General features: G+C 35.7%; 1 protein-coding gene across 1 annotated transcript; it reads left to right on the top strand.

The window, feature by feature from the left end:
* The first annotated feature begins 9 nt into the window (after positions 1 to 9).
* LOC117336170 (cytosolic non-specific dipeptidase-like) lies at positions 10 to 25,791 on the top strand. The gene is made up of 14 exons (XM_033896563.1): positions 10 to 208; positions 3,390 to 3,513; positions 4,728 to 4,898; positions 5,415 to 5,498; positions 5,900 to 5,974; positions 9,492 to 9,572; positions 12,562 to 12,635; positions 12,902 to 12,976; positions 13,599 to 13,743; positions 14,400 to 14,499; positions 20,368 to 20,539; positions 20,833 to 20,918; positions 22,865 to 23,031; positions 24,573 to 25,791. Exons 1-14 carry the CDS (start codon positions 153 to 155, stop codon positions 24,615 to 24,617), a joined length of 1,455 nt encoding a protein of 484 aa, XP_033752454.1. The 5' UTR covers positions 10 to 152; the 3' UTR covers positions 24,618 to 25,791.

The raw sequence follows: 25,791 nt of genomic DNA, 5'->3' as shown, positions 1-25,791 counted from the left end.
GATTCTCAAGGTCCGTACTTTTTAAAACAAATGTTGTTAGCCTACATGGTAGGCTATCATCTGATCGTATCATCACGTGAAAACGATACTACATCCGGTTGGATATTAGTAGACTACTGTAGGCCTACCACCGAAGTAACACAGTCTGCACGATGGACCGCACAGCCAACGCCAGTGCTTTGCCTGTAGACATGAATGTATTATTCGCGTAAGTAGAAATATATTTGATTTAAGGTCTGAAGAAACAAATCTTTTAGAACGTTTCTGTGAGATGGTATTATATCGCACAAGTTTACAATATTCGAGGCAATCCATGCAGCTAAAGGTAAGAGGGGAGTGTCTACTTTCATTTTGGATGTGTTTCATCATATTTTGCTTTAAAAAAATCACATTTAAAGTCTTTTTTTTTCTGTTGTCAGGTGCAAACAATATATATATATATATGCATTGGATCAGTGATTCATTTTTAAGTGTTTCTTTCTTTTTTAAAGAATAATTAGGAAATGATGTGTCACTATATTTATACTCATTCTGATTCTATGGGGCCCCATATACATGTATTGTGAAAAACAGAATGCAGGCAGCTACATGTAATACATTTAAAAAAAAAAAAAGCATAAGGAATTTAATAACTATTAAAGCTAAGTAACATTTGTGATAATAATAATAAATATTGAAGAATTGATTTTACAGTATCAATTTTATTCCATGCAGACATCCCTATGATGTACGTTGCCCCACAGTTGTCTGAATTCCAGAAACTGTGCATTGAAGATTTTCTAAGAATACTAAATTAGTAACTCCTTGCTGAAATTGTTTTTGCATTTTTGTCAAATGTCTAGTAAAAACACATTTTCAAATTGACTTTTATTTGTTTTTAGGTGCAAATTATACTTTAAATAATACTGGAATGGATCAATGACTTGATTATCAGTTTTATTCTTCTTATGCAAATAATATACAAATGATGTGTCACTAGGCATACAACTGGATGATTATGGGGAACCATTCAGTGAAGAAAACTTCAAACAATATGCCATACAGACACCACTACACATAAAAAAGTAATAGGCATTTTGCAATTTAATAATTGTTAAAGCTACCAATTTGTAATGGTTTTGATGATAATAATCGAAAGTTAATAGTCTATTACATGTAATATCATTTATGTTGAAAGTTTATTTTGTTGATGCCCCCATAATGTACCCCGTGTATTTGAATTCCAGAAACTCCTCGCTATATAAATAGCTTTTCAAGGAAATTTCTGATGTAACTCTTTTCTGGGAATTTATTATCTCAAGAGAAGAGCTGTATGTAAGCACGGTAAATTTGTCAGTAAACAGGGCTCAAAGTGGCGTCTATTTCAGTAGCCATGGGCCTTTAATTAACCATTGGCGACCAGTTATTGACCTATAAGGCGCCTGCATGGCCACTAAAAAATCTTTCCAAGGCTACAGTCAATGCTAACATGATGTTCACAATAGAAAAAGAGATGTGACACTGTTCTAAAGAATTAAAAGATTTTTTTTTAGATTCAAGACAACTATAAGGCCAGGGGACTATTTTTTCCAATTGGTGACTGTGCCTAGATTTTATAACTTGATAGCCAAATACGCCACCTGATAAAAATATCCTCTTTGAGTCCTGGCAAAGAAAGGTTATCAGCATGAATCACTCGTCAAACTTTGTTCATGAATATAACTTACTAGACAAAAATAATGAATGTACTTGAATATGAGTCACTACAGTATTATAAGTGAGTCACCTGTCCTTTAAGACTTTGTTCCCTGAGGATCTGTTGACTGTTCATCTGTCAAGAAAAAAATTGCATCTCTTCCTAAATTTATGAACTGATTCCAATGAAACTGAAGAATTATTGTATATTTAAAAGGACAATAGTTCATTAACCCTCAGATAGATTTTACTTAACTTGATCAAATGGTGTCACAAATCAAAGTCTAAAATTTGACACATTATTTGTTTTATTGAAACATTATAGAAGCTTTTGGTTGGTCAAAACTGAGATATTGTCTAATTAAGATGAAAGTTGGTATAAAAAGGTTTTAAGGGAAGACAAATTAAATGGTACCATTTTCCAAAACCTGTATATTTTGCAACAAGTGTATATATTATTGCAAATGATGGAATTTGGGGGTATTACTTATTCATTGGCTTGCAATTCTAATTTAACTAAACAAACTTTCCATGTTTTAGAATTATTAATTAAGAATAGAGGACAGCAAGTCTTATGTACAATTTTTTAAGACCTAAAATTGGAACATATCAAGAAGTCACAAGGGAAGATAATGTCAACTACCTCATTAACTGTATTTATTCTGTAATAAGCACACCATTTGAAGTTCAGTAAGAAAATCTACAAGTGCTTTTTTATTGTATTGAAATTAAAACAAACCCCATACTTTAAATCTAAGTTTATTGTGTTGATACTGCCCCTGGAGTTATTCCAGGATAAAGACAGAACAATAATTTAATCTTTTGTTGAACCGAGGGCCTTAAGCCCTGACAATGCTCTCTTTCTTTATTCATTATATGTAAATATGTTTATTTCTGTAAGGATGTAGAATAGTTGAAACTGAATAAGTCTTTTGTCAGGATTTCACAGTGGTAAAGGTTTATCTTTTTTTTTTCAAGATAAGAGGAAAAATCATTATTGAAATTAGATTTTTGAGAGCTGGCCAAGAAAGGGGTTTTGGACCAAGTGTTATTTTTTTTTTAATGGTACTGGATTACCACAGTTAAAAAGATGACAACTAATTTGATAAAGCATTACTAAGGAGTATTATCAATATGCTGTTTTGTCATACATGTTTAAACTTTGGAATAAGTATCTTCACATATAAGAGAATGACCACGAAGAGGTTGATTGGATTTGGTTAAAGATGTGTGTTAATAAAGTCTAAAAAGCTAAAATCTATGCCACCTTATGCCACCCTGTGCCACCTTTTGCCATATTGCACCACCCTGCACCACCCTATATAAAGTGCTGCAGACTCCGCTCACTTTACTTCTGATGAGTTACGTCTTAGTAACGAATCTGATCAGGTATCTTAATAAGTGGACGGTATGGTTCCCTACACAACACGGACAACACATTGAAGCTTTTATTTTAAAGAGGTAAATGGAAATTGGTTTAAGTTGACACAAGTTTTTGAAGATACTCCATATGACTTCATATTTGTCAGAAAACTCACCACCTATAGACTAGCACTTCTGTTCACCAAGGGCTGTTGTCAATGATATCCAGATGAATGTTATATACTTTTACATATTATAATTGTAATATTGACTTGTACATAGCTGGGAAAATATGTTTAAAAATTGGTGATTCAGAAGAAGTGACAAATACAGAGGTTTGTTCTCTGTTGCAGACAAATAGATAAGAATCAGGAAGCCTATATTGAACGCCTGAAAGAGGCAGTTTCCATCAAAAGTGTGTCAGCATGGCCTGAGAACCGTAAAGATATCGTACGTATGGCAGAATGGACAGAGAAAGTAAGTACACTACAGTAATGCTTTTAAATATAAGTACCTCGCCAGGGTTTTGTAATGTGTCTGTTCATCCTTTTGTCAGTCTTTCTTTCTGTCCTTCTGTCTGTCTTTCAGCACTTTCTCTTATCTGTTCTGTATCTTTTATAATACTTACTGGAACTTCATACTTAGAGCATTTGTTCACCTAGTGAGAAGGTATATTGTCATGTACCAAATATAGGTCACTCTGACATACATATGACCTAAATCAAAGAAAAAAACTACTGCCTTTCATTGGAACCTCATACTTGGAACATGTGTTCATCTTGATGAAGCCGTGTGCAAGGATGAAAGTGTTCAGTATTTATGCTGAATTCAGTATTTTGAAAATATTTTCCTCTGTATATATATATGCCTATGTTAAATTTTGACAAAACAAGCTATTTCAGTATTTCGGGAACCGTGACACTTTCACCCATGAGTCAGGGTGTGGTAAATATCAAAAGTAGTAAGGTCACAGTGACCTACATTTTAACCTTTGATCTCCATTAAAGAAAATAAACTGTTTGGGCTTGACCTCCTGCACTAGTTCTCACTGTAACTTCTTACGACTTACCAAAAATTCAGTGTGTAGAATTTAGTTCCTATGTGAATTTATCATCTACATTCTTGGCACATCCTTTCTAATACCATGGGGGACTGTCATATATTGACATTTTACTGTACCACCGTAAAGTGTGAAATGAAGAAAGGCGACGATTTGTACAGGTTCTGTGATCGGACGTGGAAATTGAATGCATAAAACTGGTCTCCAGTCTGATTGACCACATGGTCTTTCTCTGGGTATGCTGGTTTCCTCTCACAGGAAGACCTCTGTGACACACATTTATCTATGCCAACAACACTGATTTATATAATTTGCTTGATTTGTTTTTAAAAAAAAATTGTTGTAAATAAAGTTTAATCAGTTTCATTGTGAAATCATAGTTATACTAGAGATTCTAGGCAAACAAGATAGCATAATGTATTTTTTTCTTCATAAAATAAAACTGTTTTGACTGTTTTACAAAAGCAGTATTGTCTGTAAAATTAACAGTCAGGTGTATGATGTTATATTTTGGCATGTTATTTTGTAATAGAGAAACATCTAGCATACTTTGACACCATGCTGTATTTTCTCTCATTTGACAAAAATGAATTTGTTTGATAATAGAAAGTCCTTGTTAATATATCTCCAGCTGATGAAATCTTTGGGTGCTGAGACAGAATTGATATCTTTAGGAGACCAAGACCTTGGAGGAGGCAAGACAATCCCACTCCCACCAGTCCTGCAAGGCACTCTGGGTAAAGACCCTGCCAAAAAAACCCTGCTTGTTTACGGACATCTGGATGTACAACCAGCTCTGAAGGTAGTTAGAGGTCACTAAGTATGAATAAAGGTCATGAAATCTATTATTATCCTGATTTTGTAGCAGCAGACATAATCAACATGCTACTTAACTTTCAAATCTTTGATATTGTTTACTAAATAAACTCATAAAATTTAGGACAATATAAACAGTTATCAATAATTATGGCCTAGTAATCAAAAGGGTATCGAAATGACTGACACTACAAAATTTACCCTCGGACATAACTCCATAGAAGTGTCAGAGTATTATATATTTGACCAAGGTCAAGGATACAACATTTACCCTTGGATGTGACTCCTAAGTGGTGTCTGGGTATATTGTTGTGAATGACTGAGGACACATTATTTACCCTTGACTGTGACTCCTTTGTAATGTCAAGGAAATAAAGATGGAAATGACTGAGGGCACATACTATACCTTTGAATATGACTCCTTAATTAGTAGTGTCAGAACATAAGAAATCTAAATCATGCTTCAATGTGTTACATAATATACTGGTTAACGTATTTGTAGGAGGATGGATGGGACCAAGACGATCCCTTCAAAGCAATTGTGAAGGATGGGAAGATCTATGGCAGGGGCTCAACAGATGACAAGGTAGATAACTCTAAAATGATACCACTGTGTTGTAAGAAAATAATCTAAATGTGATAACAATATGCTACTTAAATATTTATACAGATCACATTTCTCTGTTTATAGAATGGGAGAAGTTTGTATTAGAAATAAGGTTCCCTCCACTGGATACAATACAAAAAAACTGAGAGACAACCAATTCTAGGACTTTAATAGCCTAGAAACATTTAGACAGTTTCATCACATATCAACCTCACCAAAGTAGAAAATAAACATGATCCCACATCTTGATATGTATAATAAATATGAAATATACAACTAATGCTACAAGTTGTTGAAACTTATTTTGTTTTAGGTCTTTAAAATTTCAATTGAAATAAATATGGAGTGTATCTCTTTCTAACAATGGGATGATGTTTCAGGGTCCAGTACTGGCCTGGATCAACTGCCTGGAGGCAATGAAGGAAGTCCAGATGGAGTTTCCTGTCAACCTCAAGGTATATATATATGTATATCTATCAATATCTTCTTAAGGAGGCTACTTTTTCAACTACAGAATAATTATGCTTTGTTGAAAACAAGAAAAGAGTGTAGTATATTTTCCATTGTAAATAACGTAAGTTCACAGCTAAAATATAACTGATCATAACAAGTTTGTAATGTTATGTTCTAAACATCAGGTTCTAAACATCGGGGTCTAAACAACAGCTTCTAAACAACAGCTTCTAAACCTGATAGGTTTTTGGTAGTCAGAGTTTACAGGGAAAAAGAGTATACTTAATTTATCAATTCTGTAAGATTTTTTTTGTAAAGTCCACTTTTGAAGTATTGTAAAAAGATTTTGTACGAGATATCTAATCTTTGGATCCAAGGACATAGTTTATATTTCACTCTCATTGTAAATATCCTGCTTTTTACTCATCATCATCATTGCATTTGTTATTGGTCAAGATAAAAGAACCAAAAGTCAAAACTTAACATTATGGCGATATAAACAATTATCAATTATCATGAAATGCAGTACTGTTTTCATGAGCAGCATTTTGATTTGATTATTTTTACAAAAAATATAAAAAAAAAAAAAAGACGCACATTACACTGTATCACACAGCTGTTTTGTCCTTCTAGGATTCATCAGTGATGTTAGAAACATATACAGCTGTTTCTTACTCCTATGCCTTGTTAGTGATGTTAAAGACATCATATAGCTGTTTCATCCTTCTATGACTTGTCAGTGATGTAATTAGAGACATCATACAGCTGTTTCATCCTTCTAGGACTCATCAGTGATGTTAGAATCATATACAGCTGTTTCTTCCTCCTATGCCTTGTTAGTGATGTTAAAGACATCATATAGCTGTTTCATCTTTCTATGACTTGTCAGTGATGTAATTAGATACATCATACAGATATTTCGTCTCCTATGACTCTTTAGTGATGTTAGAGACATTATACAGCTGTTTTGTCCTCCTATGACTCATCAGTGATGTCAGAGACATATATACAGCTGTTTTGTCCTATGACTCTTTAGTGATGTTAGGGACATTATACAGCTGTTTCGTCCTCCTATGACTCATCAGTGATGTCAGAGACATATATACAGCTGTTTTGTCCTCCTATGACTCATCGGTGATGTTGGAGACATATATACAATGTCAATATTGCATTCAGAAGAACATCAAGGGCATAATGTTTATTCTGAACTGTGTTATATAATATTTAAATGAATTAAAGCATGACATGAAGGTTACAGCAAATCTCAGGTGTTATGATCCAGCAGTGTCTACCACCTGCAGTTTCAAAAGGAGTGTACAAAAGATATTAGCACCTTTCAATTCAAATTGATACAGTAGAGCCAAAAATGAAAAAAACAAACATTTTTTTTGTTATATCAGTATTTAAATCTTGTTTAGAGATGTCCTATATTTTTCAACAAATGTCTTTGAAATTCGGTAGGTATTTTTATCACAATCATGTAGTTTTGTATTTCTTCAACAAAAGTTGCTGCCCGTTGTTTATTGAATTTTGTTGAATTTCAATAATTGAATTTTATTGAATTTCATTAATTGAAATTTTGTTGATGTTATCTATAGATCCTCATTTTCGGCTTTACCCTGCCATGATATTGAATGCCCTTAGTGGCATTTATCTTTTCATTTTCGAGTTTGTATCAATTAGACAACAATGCATTTCTCTTCAGTATGCAACATGGGCGTATATTTTTCCACCCCACAGTACTCTTGTTACTTTTTGACTAGCAGTGTACATACAGCAGTACTCTTGTTACTTAGCAGTGTACATACAGCAGTACTCTTGTTACTGTTTGACTAGCTGTGTACATACAGCAATACTCTCATTACTGTTTGACTAGCAGTATACATACAGCAGTACTCTTGTTACTTAGCAGTGTACATGTGGCAGTACTCTTTTTACTTTTTGACTAGCGGTGTACATACAGCAATACTCTCATTACTGTTTGACTAGCAGTATACATACAGCAGTACTCTTTTTACTTAGCAGTGTACATGTGGCAGTACTCTTGTTACTGTTTGACTAGCAGTGGTCAAACAACAATACTCTCATTACTGTTTGACTAGCAGTGTACATACAGCAGTACTCTTTTTACTGTTTGACTAGCAGTGTACATACAGCAGTACTCTTTTTGCTTTTTGACTAGCAGTGTACATACAGCAGTACTCTTGTTACTGTTTGACTAGCAGTGTACATACAGCAGTACTCTTGTTACTGTTTGACTAGCAGTGTACATGTGGCAGTACTCTTGTTACTGTTTGACTAGCAGTGTACAAACAACAATACTCTCATTACTGTTTGACTAGCAGTGTACAAACAACAATACTCTTGTTACTGTTTGACTAGCAGTGTACATACAGCAGTACTCTTTTTACTGTCTCACTAGCAGTATACATACAGCAGTACTCTTGTTACTGTTTGACTAGCAGTGTACATGTGGCAGTACTCTTGTTACTGTTTGACTAGCAGTGTACAAACAACAATACTCTTGTTACTGTTTGACTAGCAGTATACATACAGCAGTACTCTTTTTACTTAGCAGTGTACATACAGCAGTACTCTTGTTACTGTTTGACTAGCGGTGTACATACAGCAATACTCTCATTACTTTTTGACTAGCAGTGTACATACAGCAGTACTCTTTTTACTTAGCAGTGTACATACAGCAGTACTCTTTTTACTGTCTCACTAGCAGTATACATACAGCAGTACTCTTGTTACTGTTTGACTAGCAGTGTACATGTGGCAGTACTCTTGTTACTGTTTGACTAGCAGTGTACAAACAACAATACTCTCATTACTGTTTGACTAGCAGTGTACAAACAACAATACTCTTGTTACTGTTTGACTAGCAGTGTACATACAGCAGTACTCTTTTTACTGTCTCACTAGCAGTATACATACAGCAGTACTCTTGTTACTGTTTGACTAGCAGTGTACATGTGGCAGTACTCTTGTTACTGTTTGACTAGCAGTGTACAAACAACAATACTCTTGTTACTGTTTGACTAGCAGTATACATACAGCAGTACTCTTTTTACTTAGCAGTGTACATACAGCAGTACTCTTGTTACTGTTTGACTAGCGGTGTACATACAGCAATACTCTCATTACTGTTTGACTAGCAGTGTACATACAGCAGTACTCTTTTTACTTAGCAGTGTACATACAGCAGTACTCTTGTTACTGTTTGACCAGCGGTGTACATACAGCAATACTCTCATTACTGTTTGACTAGCAGTGTACATACAGCAGTACTCTTTTTACTGTCTCACTAGCAGTATACATACAGCAGTACTCTTGTTACTGTTTGACTAGCAGTGTACATACAGCAGTACTCTTGTTACTGTTTGACTAGCAGTATACATACAGCAGTACTCTTGTTACTGTTTGACTAGCAGTATACATACAGCAGTACTCTTTTTAATGTTTGACTAGAAGTGTACATACAACAATGCTGTACAGTTGTTTATTTGTTTACAGTTTATGTTTGAGGGGATGGAAGAATCTGGGTCTGATGGACTGGATGAGCTGGTCAACAGCAGCAAGGAAACCTTCCTAAAGGTCAGTACAAGGAAACCTTCCTAAAGGTCAGTACAAGGAAACCTTCCTAAAGGTCAGTACAAGAAATTATTTCAAATATCATACAACACTACTTGGTTAAACAACACTTGATGGACAGGTTGGATAAAACTGGAGTGTGTATTCCAGTTATCGACAGCATTTTGCAAGTGTGTTGCTAAGATATAGAGCAGGGAGATGCTCCCTCCGAAGCAAGCAGGTGTATCATGATAGCAATACCTTGGTAGATCAGTGGAATGGGAAGTCGATAAAGGCTACATGTACCTTAAAAGTCAAGTACAGTGTGGCGGGATGAGACATAGTGATCTTAAGTATACATTTTGTTCATGATATTGAAGGCTTCAGGGGGAATGATAAGGGATATATGGGGTAATAGGATGGAGTTGATCTATTAGAGGGGAATAGAAGGGGAAATAATATCAGAGAGAGTCGGGGGGGGGGGGGGGGGGGGGGGGGCTAGAGGAGGGAGTTGATCTATTAAAGGGGGATAGAAGGGGAAATAATATCAGAAAGAGACGGGGTTAGGGGATGGGGTAGGTCTATTACCACTCTGATTTTGTAGTATGATTCCTGTTTTTTAGCTCACCTGGTCCAAAGGACCAAGGTGAGCTTATGCCATACCGTTGCGTCCGTCGTCCGTCCGTCCGTCAACAATTGACTTCTTCTTCATAACCACTGATCAGAATTTGACCAAATTTTGTCAGAAGCATCCCTATGGGGTGTGGACTCAAAATTGTACAAATGGTGGGGCTGACCCCCTGGGGGCCTCTGGAGCGGGGCCAAAAGGGGTCAATTTGGCGCTATTGATATAAACGACTTCTTCTCTGAAACCAAGCAATGGCTATCGCTCATATTTGCCTGGTAGCATCACTATGGGGTGGGGATTCAAAATTGTACAAATGATGGGGCTGACCCCCCAGGGGTCTGAGGGGCGGGGCCAAATGTGGTCAATCCGGCTATATTGATATAAACGACTTCTTCTCTGAAACCAAGCAATGGCTATCGCTAATATTTGCCTGGTAGCATCATTATGGGGTGGGGATTCAAAATTGTACAAATGATGGGGCTGACCCCCTGGGGGCTTGAGGGGCGGGGCCAAAAGGGGTCAATTTGGCACTATTGATATAAACGACTTCTTCTCTGAAACCAAGCAATGGCTATCGCTCATATTTGCCTGGTAGCATCACTATGGGGTGGGGATTCAAAATTGTACAAATGATGGGGCTGACCCCCCAGGGGCCTGAGGGGCGGGGCCAAATGTGGTCAATCCGGCTATATTGATATCAATGACTTCTTCTCTGAAACCAAGCAATGGCTATCCCTCATATTTGTCTGGTAGCATCACTATGGGGTGGGGATTCAAAATTGTACAAATGATGGGGCTGACCCCCTGGGGGCCTGAGGGGCAGGACCAGAATTGGTAAATTTGTTTAAACAACTTCTTCTCTGAAACTAAGCAATGGATATTACTCACATTTGTATGGTAGCATGGTTATGGGGTTGGGATTCAAAATTGTAAAAATGTTGGGGTTGACCCGGCCGCCAGGGGTCTGAGGGGTGGGGCCAAAAGGGGTCAATTTGGCTAAATTGATTTAAACAACTTATTCTCTGAAACTTAGCAATGGTTTGACTGGTAGCATCCTATTGGGGTAGGGATTCAAAATTGCATAAAGGAAGGAGCTGACCCCCCAGGGGGCAGAGGGCAGGGTCAAAAGGGGTCAATTGGTCTAAACAAGTTCTTCTCTGAAACTAAGCAATGGATATCACTCACATTTGTATGGTAGCATCCCTATGGGGTCGCGCCAAAAGTCAATTTCATTTCATGGATTAATGCACTTTTTGGCATTTTTAGTATTAAAATAAAACCAATGTACATGTACCCATATAAAATGCTTATGATATATATTGACATCAATACCAGTGACAAATATACTTAAGCATCATTCTTGTTTCATATCTCATGAAACCAGGTGAGCGATACAGGCCCTCTGGGCCTCTTGTTATATTTATCTATACAGCACTAGTCTGATTTTGTAGTATGATTCCTGTTTTTATATTTATCTATACAGTACTAGTCTGATTTTGTAGTATGATTACTGTTTTTATATTTATCTATACAGTGCTAGTCTGATTTTGTAGTATGATTCCTGTTTTTATATTTATCTATACAGTACCAGTCTGATTTTGTAGTATGATTACTGTTTTTATATTTATCTATACAGTACCAGTCTGATTTTGTAGTATGATTCCTGTTTTTATATTTATCTATACAGTACTAGTCTGATTTTGTAGTATGATTCCTGTTTTTATATTTATCTATACAGTACCAGTCTGATTTTGCAGTATGATTACTGTTTTTATATTTATCTATACAGTACTAGTCTGATTTTGTAGTATGATTACTGTTTTTATATTTATCTATACAGTACTAGTCTGATTTTGTAGTATGATTCCTGTTTTTATATTTATCTATACAGTACTAGTCTGATTTTGTAGTATGATTCCTGTTTTTATATTTATCTATACAGTACTAGTCTGATTTTGTAGTATGATTCCTGTTTTTATATGTATCTATACAGTACCAGTCTGATTTTGTAGTATGATTCCTGTTTTTATATTTATCTATACAGTACTAGTCTGATTTTGTAGTATGATTCCTGTTTTTATATGTATCTATACAGTACCAGTCTGATTTTGTAGTATGATTCCTGTTTTTATATTTATCTATACAGTACTAGTCTGATTTTGTAGTATGATTCCTGTTTTTATATTTATCTATACAGTACTAGTCTGATTTTGTAGTATGATTCATGTGTTTATATTTATCTATACAGTACTAGTCTGATTTTGTAGTATGATTCATGTGTTTATATTTATCTATACAGTATTATTCTGATTTTGTAGTATGATTCCTGTTTTTATATTTATCTATACAGTATTATTCTGATTTTGTGTTTGTACATTCCCACAGGATGTGGACTTTGTATGTATATCAGACAACTACTGGCTCGGGAAAAAAAAGCCTTGTGTAACATACGGCTTGAGGTAAGTGTAAAAAATGATGAAACATCTCCTTTGATTCATTTGTAGATATTTGTAACACTGTTAATAATAAAGAAAAGACCGGTCAATCTTTTTAATCAACACGTCATGTGGGAATCGGTTTATTAGTAAATTTCTGTAAAATCTTAAAAGTAATTGATATGAATTTTGTTTTCAAATTGATTGATGTTCTTAACTAAAATATATCACCATTTTGGTGTTGGCTTGCACTACATTATCTTTTTGACCTTGATTTGTTATTACTACAGGGGAATTTGCTACTTTTTCCTGGAGATAGAGTGTTCCTGCAAAGACCTTCACTCTGGATTGTATGGCGGGACTGTGTGAGTGATTTGATATAGAACTGTTAGAATTCTCACAATTAATATGTATACGATAGTGTGTTTCTGTCAGCTTTGTTACTGACAAAAATAGTAATTAAATTTTATGATAGAAGTTATATGACACAACCAATATGACATTTAAGAATGTGACATTTCAATGACTACACTGTCGCCTTCATCGGACTAATGACCAATGAGAAGCATACTAGCACTGTCTTATTATGTAGTGTCAATGATGGTAAAAGATTTGATCTACTAAGGATGTTACGTCTTTATCATGATCCTATTGACACCAAGTTCGAAAATAGTGTGACGAGATAGTAAAATTAAAATGGAATCAAACAAGTGTATGTTCCAGAGTAACTTGATTTTAATTAACAAATTTTTCCTTTCATGGATAAAATGCAACCATATGTAATGTGTTTATAACCATCAATAGATGACAAAACATGTGAATGAACTCTGTTCAATCCTCATTTTGAATGTTATTTATATGATAGGGCAATGCTTGATTTGTGATAAGAATATTATTATAGCACTACATCAGTTGTATTTAAAACATTACTTACTGGTCGGCCAACAAAATCCTAGAGAGTTTTGTGACATGTTTTGTATACTTCAGACACGAGGCCATGGTTGATCTGGTGGGCGTTCTGGGGACATTGGTGGACAGTAAAGGAAACATCCTGATCCCAGGAATCAGTGACTCGGTCGCAGAACTCACAGAGGAGGAGCGCCAGAAATATGACCCCATTGACTTTTCCTTGGTAATTATTAGCCGAGAGAAAGTTTCGTTAACTTCCTTTAGGTATCATTAAAAGATTTCATTGTTTAGATCTTGTTGCCGAGTCTTTTGTAATGAAGCAATCAATACCCTTTATATTTTAGCCCACCACTATTTTTGTTTGTGCCTCATTAATTGCCTATTCTTCCTTGGTACAAAATAAAGAAAAAGAGATGGATTACTATGTATTTTGAGATTAATGCATTAAAACACCAGAAATGTTCACTTCAGATACCTGGCACTAATATTTTCACTTATTGATTTCTTTCATGAGGAAATGATGTATTTACTTTTTAGTCCCAATAGGCCCATTTTGATACCGTAAATGTTAAATGCATAATCAATAAAAGAAATTTTTTTTATACTTAATTCCTTAAAATATTGTATATACATGTATCTTATTCATGAGCAATCATAAGAATTTATTTGTCCAGCTACACATTCTACAATTGATTTATGCATTCTTTACTGTTATTTTACTGCAACACATATTCTAGGATTTGGTAAATAAATAACATAAGTGATATACTACAGTATAACAAAGAGTCTATCATAAATAATTATTGACATATGAGTCATCTATTTTTATCTTAATGCAAATTTAATGTTGAGTTTGTTGAATGTTTGAATGAATTTCAGGATGAGTATCTGTCAGACACCGGCTGTCATGCTCTGATTCATGATAACAAACCAGACATACTGATGCATCGCTGGAGATACCCATCCCTTTCAATCCACGGTCAGTACACCTCTCGATTGATAGTTAACTCTATATCCATGGTCAGTACACCTCTCGATTCATAGTCAGTTAACACTATATCCAAGGTCAGTACACCTCTCGATTCATAGTTAACACTATATCCACGGTCAGTACACCTCTCAATTCATAGTCAGTTAACACTATATCCACGGTCAGTACACCTCTCGATTCATAGTCAGTTAACACTATATCCACGGTCAGTACACCTCTCAATTCATAGTTAACACTATATCCACAGTCAGTACACCTCTCAATTCATAGTTAACACTATATCCACGGTCAGTACACCTCTCGATTCATAGTTAACACTATATCCACGGTCAGTACACCTCTCGATTCATATTTAACACTATATCCACGGTCAGTACACCTCTCGATTCATAGTTAACACTATATCCATGGTCGGTACACCTCTCGATTCATAGTTAACACTATATCCACGGTCAGTACACCTCTCAATTCATAGTTAACACTATATCTACGGTCAGTACACCTCTCAATTCATAGTCAGTTAACACTATATCCACGGTCAGTACACCTCTCAATTCATAGTTAACTCTATATCCACGGTTAGTACACCTCTCGATTCATAGTAAACACTATATCCACGGTCAGTACACCTCTCAATTCATAGTTAACACTATATCTACGGTCAGTACACCTCTCAATTCATAGTCAGTTAACACTATACCCATGGTCAGTACACCTCTAGATTCATAGTTAACACTATATCCACGGTCGGTACACCTCTCAATTCATAGTTAACTCTATATCCACGGTCAGTACACCTCTCAATTCATAGTTAACACTATATCCACGGTCGGTACACCTCTCGATTCATAGTTAACTCTATATCCACGGTCAGTACACCTCTCGATTCATAGTTAACACTATATCCACGGTCAGTACACCTCTCAATTCATAGTTAACACTATATCTACGGTCAGTACACCTCTCAATTCATAGTCAGTTAACACTATACCCATGGTCAGTACACCTCTCGATTCATAGTTAACACTATATCCATGGTCGGTACACCTCTCAATTCATAGTTAACTCTATATCCACGGTCAGTACACCTCTCGATTCATAGTTAACACTATATCCACGGTCGGTACACCTCTCGATTCATAGTTAACACTATATCCATGGTCAGTACACCTCTCAATTCATAGTTAACACTATATCCATGGTCAGTACACCTCTCAATTCATAGTTAACACTATATCCACGGTCAGTACACCTCTCAATTCATAGTTAACTCTATATCCACGGTCGGTACACCTCTCAATTCATAGTTAACTCTATATCCACGGTCAGTACACCTCTCAATTCATAGTTAACACTATATCCACGGTCGGTACACCTCTCGATTCATAGTTAACACTATATCCATGATCAGTACACCTCTCAATTCATAGTTAACACTATATCCACGGTCAGTACACCTCTCAATTCATAGTCAGTTAACACTATATCCACGGTCAGTACACCTCTCAATTCATAGTCAGTTAACACTATATCCACGGTCAGTACACCTCTCGATTCATAGTTAACACTATATCCACGGTCAGTACACCTCTCAATTCATAGTTAACACTATATTTACAGTCAGTATACCTCTCAATTTATAGTTAGTTAACACTATATTCACGGTCAGTACACCTCTCAATTCATAGTTAACACTATATCCACGGTCAGTACACCTCTCAATTCATAGTTAACACTATATCCACGGTTAGTACACCTCTCGATTCATGGTTAACACTGTATCCACGGTCAGTACACCTCTCGATTCATGGTTAACACTGTATCCATGGTCAGTACACCTCTCAATTCATAGTTAACACTATATCCACGGTCAGTACACCTCTCGATTCATAGTTAACACTATATCCACGGTCAGTACACCTCTCAATTCATAGTCAGTTAACACTATATCCACGGTCAGTACACCTCTCGATTCATAGTTAACACTATATCCACGGTCAGTACACCTCTCAATTCATAGTTAACACTATATCAATGGTCAGTACACCTCTCAATTCATAGTTAACACTATATCCATGGTCAGTACACCTCTCAATTCATAGTCAGTTAACACTATATCCACGGTCAGTACACCTCTCAATTCATAGTTAACACTATATCCACGGTCAGTACACCTCTCAATTCATAGTCAGTTAACACTATATCCACGGTCAGTACACCTCTCAATTCATAGTTAACACTATATCCATGGTCAGTATAGTTAACACTATATCCACGGTCAGTACACTTCTCAATTCATAGTTAACACTATATCCACGGTCGGTACACCTCTCAATTCATAGTTAACACTATATCCACGGTCAGTACACCTCTCAATTCATAGTCAGTTAACACTATATCCACGGTCAGTACACCTCTCGATTCATAGTTAACACTATATCCATGGTCAGTACACCTCTCAATTCATAGTCAGTTAACACTATATCCACGGTCAGTACACCTCTCAATTCATTGTTTACACTATATCCATGGTCAGTACACCTCTCGATTCATAGTTAACACTATATCCACGGTCAGTACACCTCTCAATTCATAATTAACACTATATCCACGGTCAGTACACCTCTCAATTCATAGTTAACACTATATCCACGGTCAGTACACCTCTCAATTCATAGTTAACACTATATCCACGGTCAGTACACCTCTCAATTCATAGTTAACACTATATCCACGGTCAGTACACCTCTCAATTCATAGTCAGTTAACACTATATCCACGGTCAGTACACCTCTCGATTCATAGTTAACACTATATCCACGGTCGGTACACCTCTCGATTCATAGTTAACACTATATCCACGGTCAGTACACCTCTCGATTCATAGTTAACACTATATCCATGGTCAGTACACCTCTCAATTCATAGTCAGTTAACATTATATCCACGGTCAGTACACCTCTCGATTCATAGTTAACACTATATCCACGGTCGGTACACCTCTCGATTCATAGTTAACACTATATCCACGGTCAGTACACCTCTCGATTCATAGTTAACACTATATCCATGGTCAGTACACCTCTCAATTCATAGTTAACACTATATCCATGGTCAGTACACCTCTCGATTCATAGTCAGTTAACACTATATCCACGGTCAGTACACTTCTCGATTCATAGTTAACACTATATCCACGGTCGGTACACCTCTCGATTCATAGTTAACACTATATCCACGGTCAGTACACCTCTCGATTTATAGTTAGTTAACACTATATCCACGGTCGGTACACCTCTCAATTCATAGTTAACACTATATCCACGGTCAGTACACCTCTCGATTCATAGTTAACACTATATCCACGGTCAGTACACCTCTCGATTCATAGTTAACACTATATCCACGGTCAGTACACCTCTCAATTCATAGTTAACACTATATACATGGTCGGTACACCTCTCGATTCATAGTTAACACTATATTTACAGTCAGTATACCTCTCAATTTATAGTTAGTTAACACTATATCCACGGTCAGTACACCTCTCAATTCATAGTTAACACTATATCCACGGTCAGTACACCTCTCAATTCATAGTCAGTTAACACTATATCCACGGTCGGTACACCTCTCGATTCATAGTTAACACTATATCCACGGTCAGTACACCTCTCGATTCATAGTTAACACTATATCCACAGTCAGTACACCTCTCAATTCATAGTTAACACTATATCCACGGTCAGTACACCTCTCAATTCATAGTTTACACTATATCTACGGTCAGTACACCTCTCAATTCATTGTTTACACTATATTTACAGTCAGTACACCTCTCGATTCATAGTCAGTTAACACTATATCCACGGTCAGTACACCTCTCAATTCATAGTCAGTTAACACTATATCCACGGTCAGTACACCTCTCGATTCATGGTTAACACTGTATCCACGGTCAGTACACCTCTCGATTCATAGTTAACACTATATCCACGGTCAGTACACCTCTCAATTCATAGTTAACACTATATCCACAGTCAGTACACCTCTCGATTCATAGTCAGTTAACACTATATCCACGGTCGGTACACCTCTCAATTCATAGTTAACACTATATCCACGGTCAGTACACCTCTCAATTCATAGTTAACACTATATCCACGGTCAGTACACCTCTCAATTCATAGTTAACACTATATCCATGGTCAGTACACCTCTCGATTTATAGTTAGTTAACACTATATCCACGGTCAGTACACCTGTCAATTCATAGTTAACACTATATCCACGGTCAGTACACCTCTCAATTCATAGTTAACACTATATCCATGGTCGGTACACCTCTCAATTCATAGTTAACACTATATCCACGGTCGGTACACCTCTCGATTCATAGTTAACACTATATCCATGGTCAGTACACCTCTCAATTCATAGTTAACACTATATCCATGGTCAGTACACCTCTCGATTTATAGTTAGTTAACACTATATCCACGGTCAGTACACCTCTCAATTCATAGTTAACACTATATCCACGGTCAGTACACCTCTCGATTCATAGTCAGTTAACACTATATCCATGGTCAGTACACCTCTCAATTCATAGTTAACACTATATCCACGGTCAGTACACCTCTCGATTCATAGTCAGTTAACACTATATCCATGGTCAGTACACCTCTCGATTCATAGTCGGTTAACACTATATCCATGGTCAGTACACCTCTCGATTCATAGTTAACACTATATCCATGGTCAGTACACCTCTCGATTCATAGTCAGTTAACACTATATCAATGGACAGTACACCTCTCGATTCATAGTTAACACTATATCCACGGTCAGTACACCTCTCGATTCATAGTTAACACTATATCCACGGTCAGTACACCTCTCAATTCATAGTTAACACTATATCCACGGTCGGTACACCTCTCGATTCATAGTTAACACTATATCCACGGTCGGTACACCTCTCGATTCATAGTTAACACTATATCCACGGTCAGTACACCTCTCGATTCATAGTTAACACTATATCCACGGTCAGTACACCTCTCGATTCATAGTTAACACTATATCCACGGTCGGTACACCTCTCGATTTATAGTTAGTTAACACTATATCCACGGTCGGTACACCTCTCGATTCATAGTTAACACTATATCCATGGTCAGTACACCTCTCGATTCATAGTTAACACTATATCCACGGTCAGTACACCTCTCAATTCATAGTTAACACTATATCCACGGTCAGTACACCTCTCAATTCATAGTTAACACTATATCTACGGTCAGTACACCTCTCAATTCATAGTCAGTTAACACTATATCCACGGTCAGCACACCTCTCGATTCATAGTTAATACTATATCCACGGTCAGTACACCTCTCGATTCATAGTTAACACTATATCCACGGTCAGTACACCTCTCAATTCATAGTTAACACTATATCCATGGTCAGTACACCTCTCGATTCATAGTTAACACTATATCCACGGTCAGTACACCTCTCAATTCATAGTTAACACTATATCCACGGTCAGTACACCAATTTTTATTTAATTGCCTTGTAAAAATCCAACGACTCTGTCGAAGCCTTGACCTACAATTTGAGTGGATTTGTGTTAGCCTGAGTCCTGGACATACAGGATACTTATCATAGACCATTTGATTTTGGTACACTGTATTATCAAACAGAGAGTCTGATCCAAAAGTCCTAAAAAATTAATTTATTTCAAAGCCCGTACCAAATCACGTAGATATTGTATTTGAGGAGTTGTATTTGATGAATCAAAGAATTCCTTACACAATGATATATATGTGTGTCATTACATGTATTTTAGGAATCGAGGGAGCATTCAGTGATTCTGGAGCTAAGACTGTTATCCCAAGGAAAGTCATTGGAAAGTTCTCCATTCGCCTGGTGCCAGACCAAACCCCAGATGAAATAGAACGTCTTGTCAGGAAACATGTTGAGGAAAAGTTCATGGAAAGAAATAGCCCTAATCATATGAAGTAAGTTTGAAAAGTGCTGTATCTTAAGATGTTGTGTTGTGTATGAATATGATATTTGCTAAGCAATATAAGATTCTGTGGGTCATATTTTACAAGAGTAGAAATCTTTTGGTTGATGAAGTTAAGAGGACAGCCAAGACAGTTCCTCCTGTATCAAATGTAGATTGTAAAAAGTTTGTATTTAGATGTACATGTATGTGTATGACGGATGGTGGAAAGAACATAGAGGTTCATTGTCAAAATGCTTTCTTTTTTGTTTATAATATGATATTTCCTTTACTTCAATTCTGCAGGCTTTCGATGGGACATGGTGGTAAACCCTGGGTCAGCGACTACAATGATCCAAACTTCGTGGCTGGAAGAAAAGCCATGAAAAAGGGTCAGTACACTGATTAAAAATACAAATTAAACTATCTGAACTTCATATTGTATACACAGTAAATTTTTGACTTCAAAATCTTTTGACTAGTTTTTGTATACAATGTAAACTAGGCTGTATTTGTATAGCGTGTGAGGGGCCGCGGTGGCCGAGTGGTTAAGGTGTCCGACACTTTAACACTAGCCCTCCACCTCTGGGTTGCGAGTTGGAAACCTACGTGGGGCAGTTGCCAGGTACTGACCGTAGGCCGGTGGTTTTTCTCCGGGTACTCCGGCTTTCCTCCACCTCCAAAACCTGGCACGTCCTTAAATGACCCTGGCTGTTAATAGGACGTTAAACAAAAACAAACAAACAAGTATAGCATGTTAATCGTGGCTGTACATTTGTATGCGATGTTAACTTTGGTCATACATTTTATACAAAGTATGTCATATACAATGTAAGGTATGTCATATATAATGTAAACTTTGGCTGTACTTGTATACCATGTTCTTGGTTGTGGTTTTGTATACAATGTGAAGTTTGGCTATATTTTGTATCCAATATGCTTTGACTTTATTTTGTATACAATGTAAACTTTGGCTATGTCTTTCATACACTGGACAATAAAACTTTGGATGTGTATTGTATACAAGGTCATCAATCTGAAAACAAGTAAAGTATTATGTTTTATTGTATTATACTTATGAAGCTGTTTGCAACTTTGAGGAAATCAAGTAACACATCCTAGATATTGATACTTGTAGAAATCAGCAAATCTTTTGTTCTACTGACTAGTTTTGTATTGTTAACATTAATTTTGCTTTTAATGAATATCTTTACAAATCTCTCCTTGAGGACTGTTTATTACATAATGTTGGGTTGTTTATGACATAGTGTTGGGTTGTTTATGAAATAGTGTTGTGACATAGTGTTGGGTTGTTTATGACATAGTGTTGGGTTGTTTATAACATAGTGTTGGGTTGTTTATGAAATAGTGTTGTGACATAGTGTTGGGTTGTTTATGAAATAGTGTTTTGGACATAGTGTTGGGTTGTTTATGACATAGTGTTGGGTTGTTTGTGACATAATGTTGGGTTGTTTATGACATAGTGTTGGGTTGTTTATGACATAGTGTTGGGTTGTTTATGACATAGTGTTGGGTTGTTTATGACATAGTGTTGGGTTGTTTATGAAATAGTGTTGTGACATAGTGTTGGGTTGTTTATGAAATAGTGTTGTGACATATTGTTGGGTTGTTAGTGACATAGTGTTGGGTTGTTTGTGACATAGTGTTGGGTTGTTTATGACATAGTGTTGGGTTATTTGTGACATAGTGTTGGGTTGTTTGTGACATAGTGTTGGGTTGTTTATTATATAATGTTGTGACCAAGTGTTGGGTTGTTTATGACATAGTGTTGGGTTGTTTATGACATAGTGTTGGATTGTTTATGACATAGTGTTGGGTTGTTTATGACATAGTGTTGGGTTGTTTATGACATAGTGTTGGGTTGTTTGTGACATAGTGTTGGGTTGTTTATGATATAATGTTGTGACCAAGTGTTGGGTTGTTTGTGACATGGTGTTGAGTTGTTTGTGACATAGTGTTGGGTTGTTTGTGACATAGTGTTGGGTTGTTTATGAAATAGTGTTGTGACATAGTGTTGGGTTGTTTGTGATGTAGTGTTGATAATTCATGACAGAGTTTTGGGATGTTTGTGACATAGTGTTGGATTGTTTGTGACATAGTGTTGGGTTGTTTATGATATAATGTTTGTGACATGGTGTTGGGTTGTTTATGATATAATGTTGTGACATAGTGTTGGGTTGTTTATGATATAATGTTTTGACATGGTGTTGGGATGTTTGCGACGTAGTATTTGGTTGTTTGTGATGTAGTGTTGATAATTCATGACAGAGTTTTGGGATGTTTATGACAATTGTTAGTTTATTTTGTATATATCCAGTGTATGGTGTTGAGCCTGACTTGACCCGTGAAGGTGGCAGCATTCCAGTGACCTTGACCTTCCAGGATGCTACACAGAAAAATGTCATGCTGCTCCCACTTGGTTGTTCAGACGATGGTGCTCACTCTCAGAACGAGAAAATGGATATTGTCAACTACATCCAAGGGGTGAGAATTTTTATACTCCTGTCATATAAGTGGAATCGGTATTGAGGTTTGATTGAATATTCATTCCTTTAGCTCCATTTCTCTGTTATAAAATCTAGCTTATGTGTACTTGGATTGCTTAATGTTGGACTTTTTAAGATGTCCTCTTCTATATACATGTCATGGAGTGCATTTCAAGCTAGACCTTAAAATATCCTCTTCTTTATGCATGTTATGGAGCACAAACATGTATGAAGCTAGACTTTATAAAAATTATCTAATGTTATACACAAGTAGACACATATGACAGGTGGTCTTTTAATCCAGGTTCAAGGAAAATTACCCAAAAAGGAAAGTTCATAATTATATATATATTCTGCCACATACCGGGTATATCAAATTAATAAGCTATAAGTTCCAATACAAATATGAAAAAGGAATTTCCTCAGTCATCAAATAAATAAAGACAATATTTATATAATATAAATAATATTAATGAAAAAACAAAATGAAAAAAAAGAGAAAAAAAGCAATTCACTCTTCACATAATAAAATGCCTTTTTACATTAATGAACAATATATAAAAAAAAACACCACCATTTGTACAGAGATGGTAAAATATTTATTTTCTAATTTAATTGTTTCTGTTATTTTCATTAAAGAGGCTTACCCGCAGACGGACCGGTAAACGGCACATCTCCGATCACTAAATAAACTTCAGTACACGTTTCTATGTGACAAAATTAGAGGCTTTCCGACTTTATTTCTTGAAAACAATTACAGAATATGTATTTAAAAGACGTTTTAAAACTCAACCTGAGAGGGAAATGTATGGAATATAACTTCTTTGTAAATTGCCGCTGCCTTTAAAGTTATCACTGTGCAGCACTGTGCACGTGCTTGTTTCTTTGATGTGTCAATCAAATTAGACTCCACTTTATAGCGGGGACTTATTGCGGGTTGCGATTAAATAAATAATATTTAAAAAATGAGGTTTTAATATCACTTTTCAGCATTTTATAAGGAAAATAAAATGAAAAACTCAACAATTCCAACAATCTGTCTTGTGTAAAAAATCTTTTTCTATTAGCCAATTTTTCTGATCTCTCTGCGGGCAAGCCTCTTTAATATACATTTTTTAAGAATATTTTTTAATCTTTGAAAACAGACAGGTTCGTACGGATTCTTCTTGATTATGATTTCTGCTTCCATTTTAAAACTCAGAAAGTCGCTGAAAAATGTTGCTTTTCAGTGTTTGGGACACGGAAATGATGGTCGTTAGTTTCATCTGACAGGTGGTTGCTTAATTCAGGTCACTAGTATAGTAAATAACGTTCGGAGGAAAAAATACGGTTGCATATGAGAGGGAGTCGCTTAATTCAGGTGGTCGCTAAGGCAGGTTTGACTTTATACTCTTCTATCTACAGGTTACAGAGTACATGTCATGTTAAACTTTAAAAATATCCTCTTTCATAAACTTTCCAAGGATCCTTCATTATTACATACCCTGTATATTTAATAGTAATTTCTAGATGCACCGACATATTTCTTCTGTTTTTCAGGTTAAAGTGCTGGGTACCTACATGGATGAGCTTGCCAAGCTGTGAGTTTGTGGACATTGTGATTGATAAACATGGTGTGCCATTTGATGGAGTTCCCTGTGTGTGATGTGTTGAAGATTCAGGTTCTCTCTGGCAATCAGCTGTCAGTGTTGTTATTCATAGTCGTTTCAAACAAAAAACTGATGATGGACCCCGATATATTTTTTTCGTAAAGTATTTTTTATTAAACCTAGTATGGTAGAACTTTGGTAGTGTAGTGTTATATTTTATTATAGATTTATTGTCATGTTGGATGTAGTGTCTGTAAAAAATCTACATTATGTAGAAAAGTCAAACTTTGTGTGTAAGATAATGCATTAAGAAAAGTTAAACTAAGCGTAACATTCAGAAAATTCAAAGTAATCAGTAAATTAATCCACATATTACAGAAAATTTAAAATTATATATATTGTACAGAAATTAAAGTTATTTTGCATAAAATAATCTACAAAGTGTTGAAAAAGTGAATCTTATTGTGTGTAAAATATTGGCTTTTTAAAGGTTATAATTTATCATTGTTCTACATGTATTTAGGCAGATTTTAATGAATTGCCTTTCATTGAGGTATATAATTGTTTTGCTTATTTAGAATAACATTGCTTATATAGAACAACACAATTGCTGAAAAATGTTTTGTTTATATACATAGAACAAACACAGTTGCTTGAACAATGGTGTGCTTTTATAGAACAATGAAAAATGCTTTGCTTATATTTTAATTTACAAAAAAACAGTTGCTGAAAAAGGAAATGCTGAAATAGGAAAAAATGCCCTATGTTCATATTTACTTTCAAATACTGTACTAGTCCTTACAGACAATTGTTTTGAAAACTCCACTAACGGTTACATTGTACATTGTACTTTTATGGTAACTGTAACTTAGTTACTTATTGTAATGCAGTCAAGAAACTGGAATATTTTCTGCTGAGAAATAAACTAAAAGTATGAATAAGGAAATTATATCAAGGTCAGGAAACCTAGCATGAGTATCTGGAGATAGATTGTCTCTCGAAGTCTCTTGTACACAGTTGTTATTGATATGTGTTTTTGATGATAATGTGATTTTTTATATTCATTGCTAATGATCATATTGAAGACTGAATGATGTGATTTCACGATTTGTTTTTGATATATAATATTTCAGCTCTGTCACAAAAATTAAAAAAAATTATATTTTTAA

This window comes from Pecten maximus, chromosome 10, assembly GCF_902652985.1.
Source record: "Pecten maximus chromosome 10, xPecMax1.1, whole genome shotgun sequence".
In the NCBI taxonomy this organism is placed as follows: domain Eukaryota; kingdom Metazoa; phylum Mollusca; class Bivalvia; order Pectinida; family Pectinidae; genus Pecten; species Pecten maximus.
Note: the sequence above shows the minus strand (reverse complement) of the source record. Positions and strands in the feature narration are given on the sequence as shown.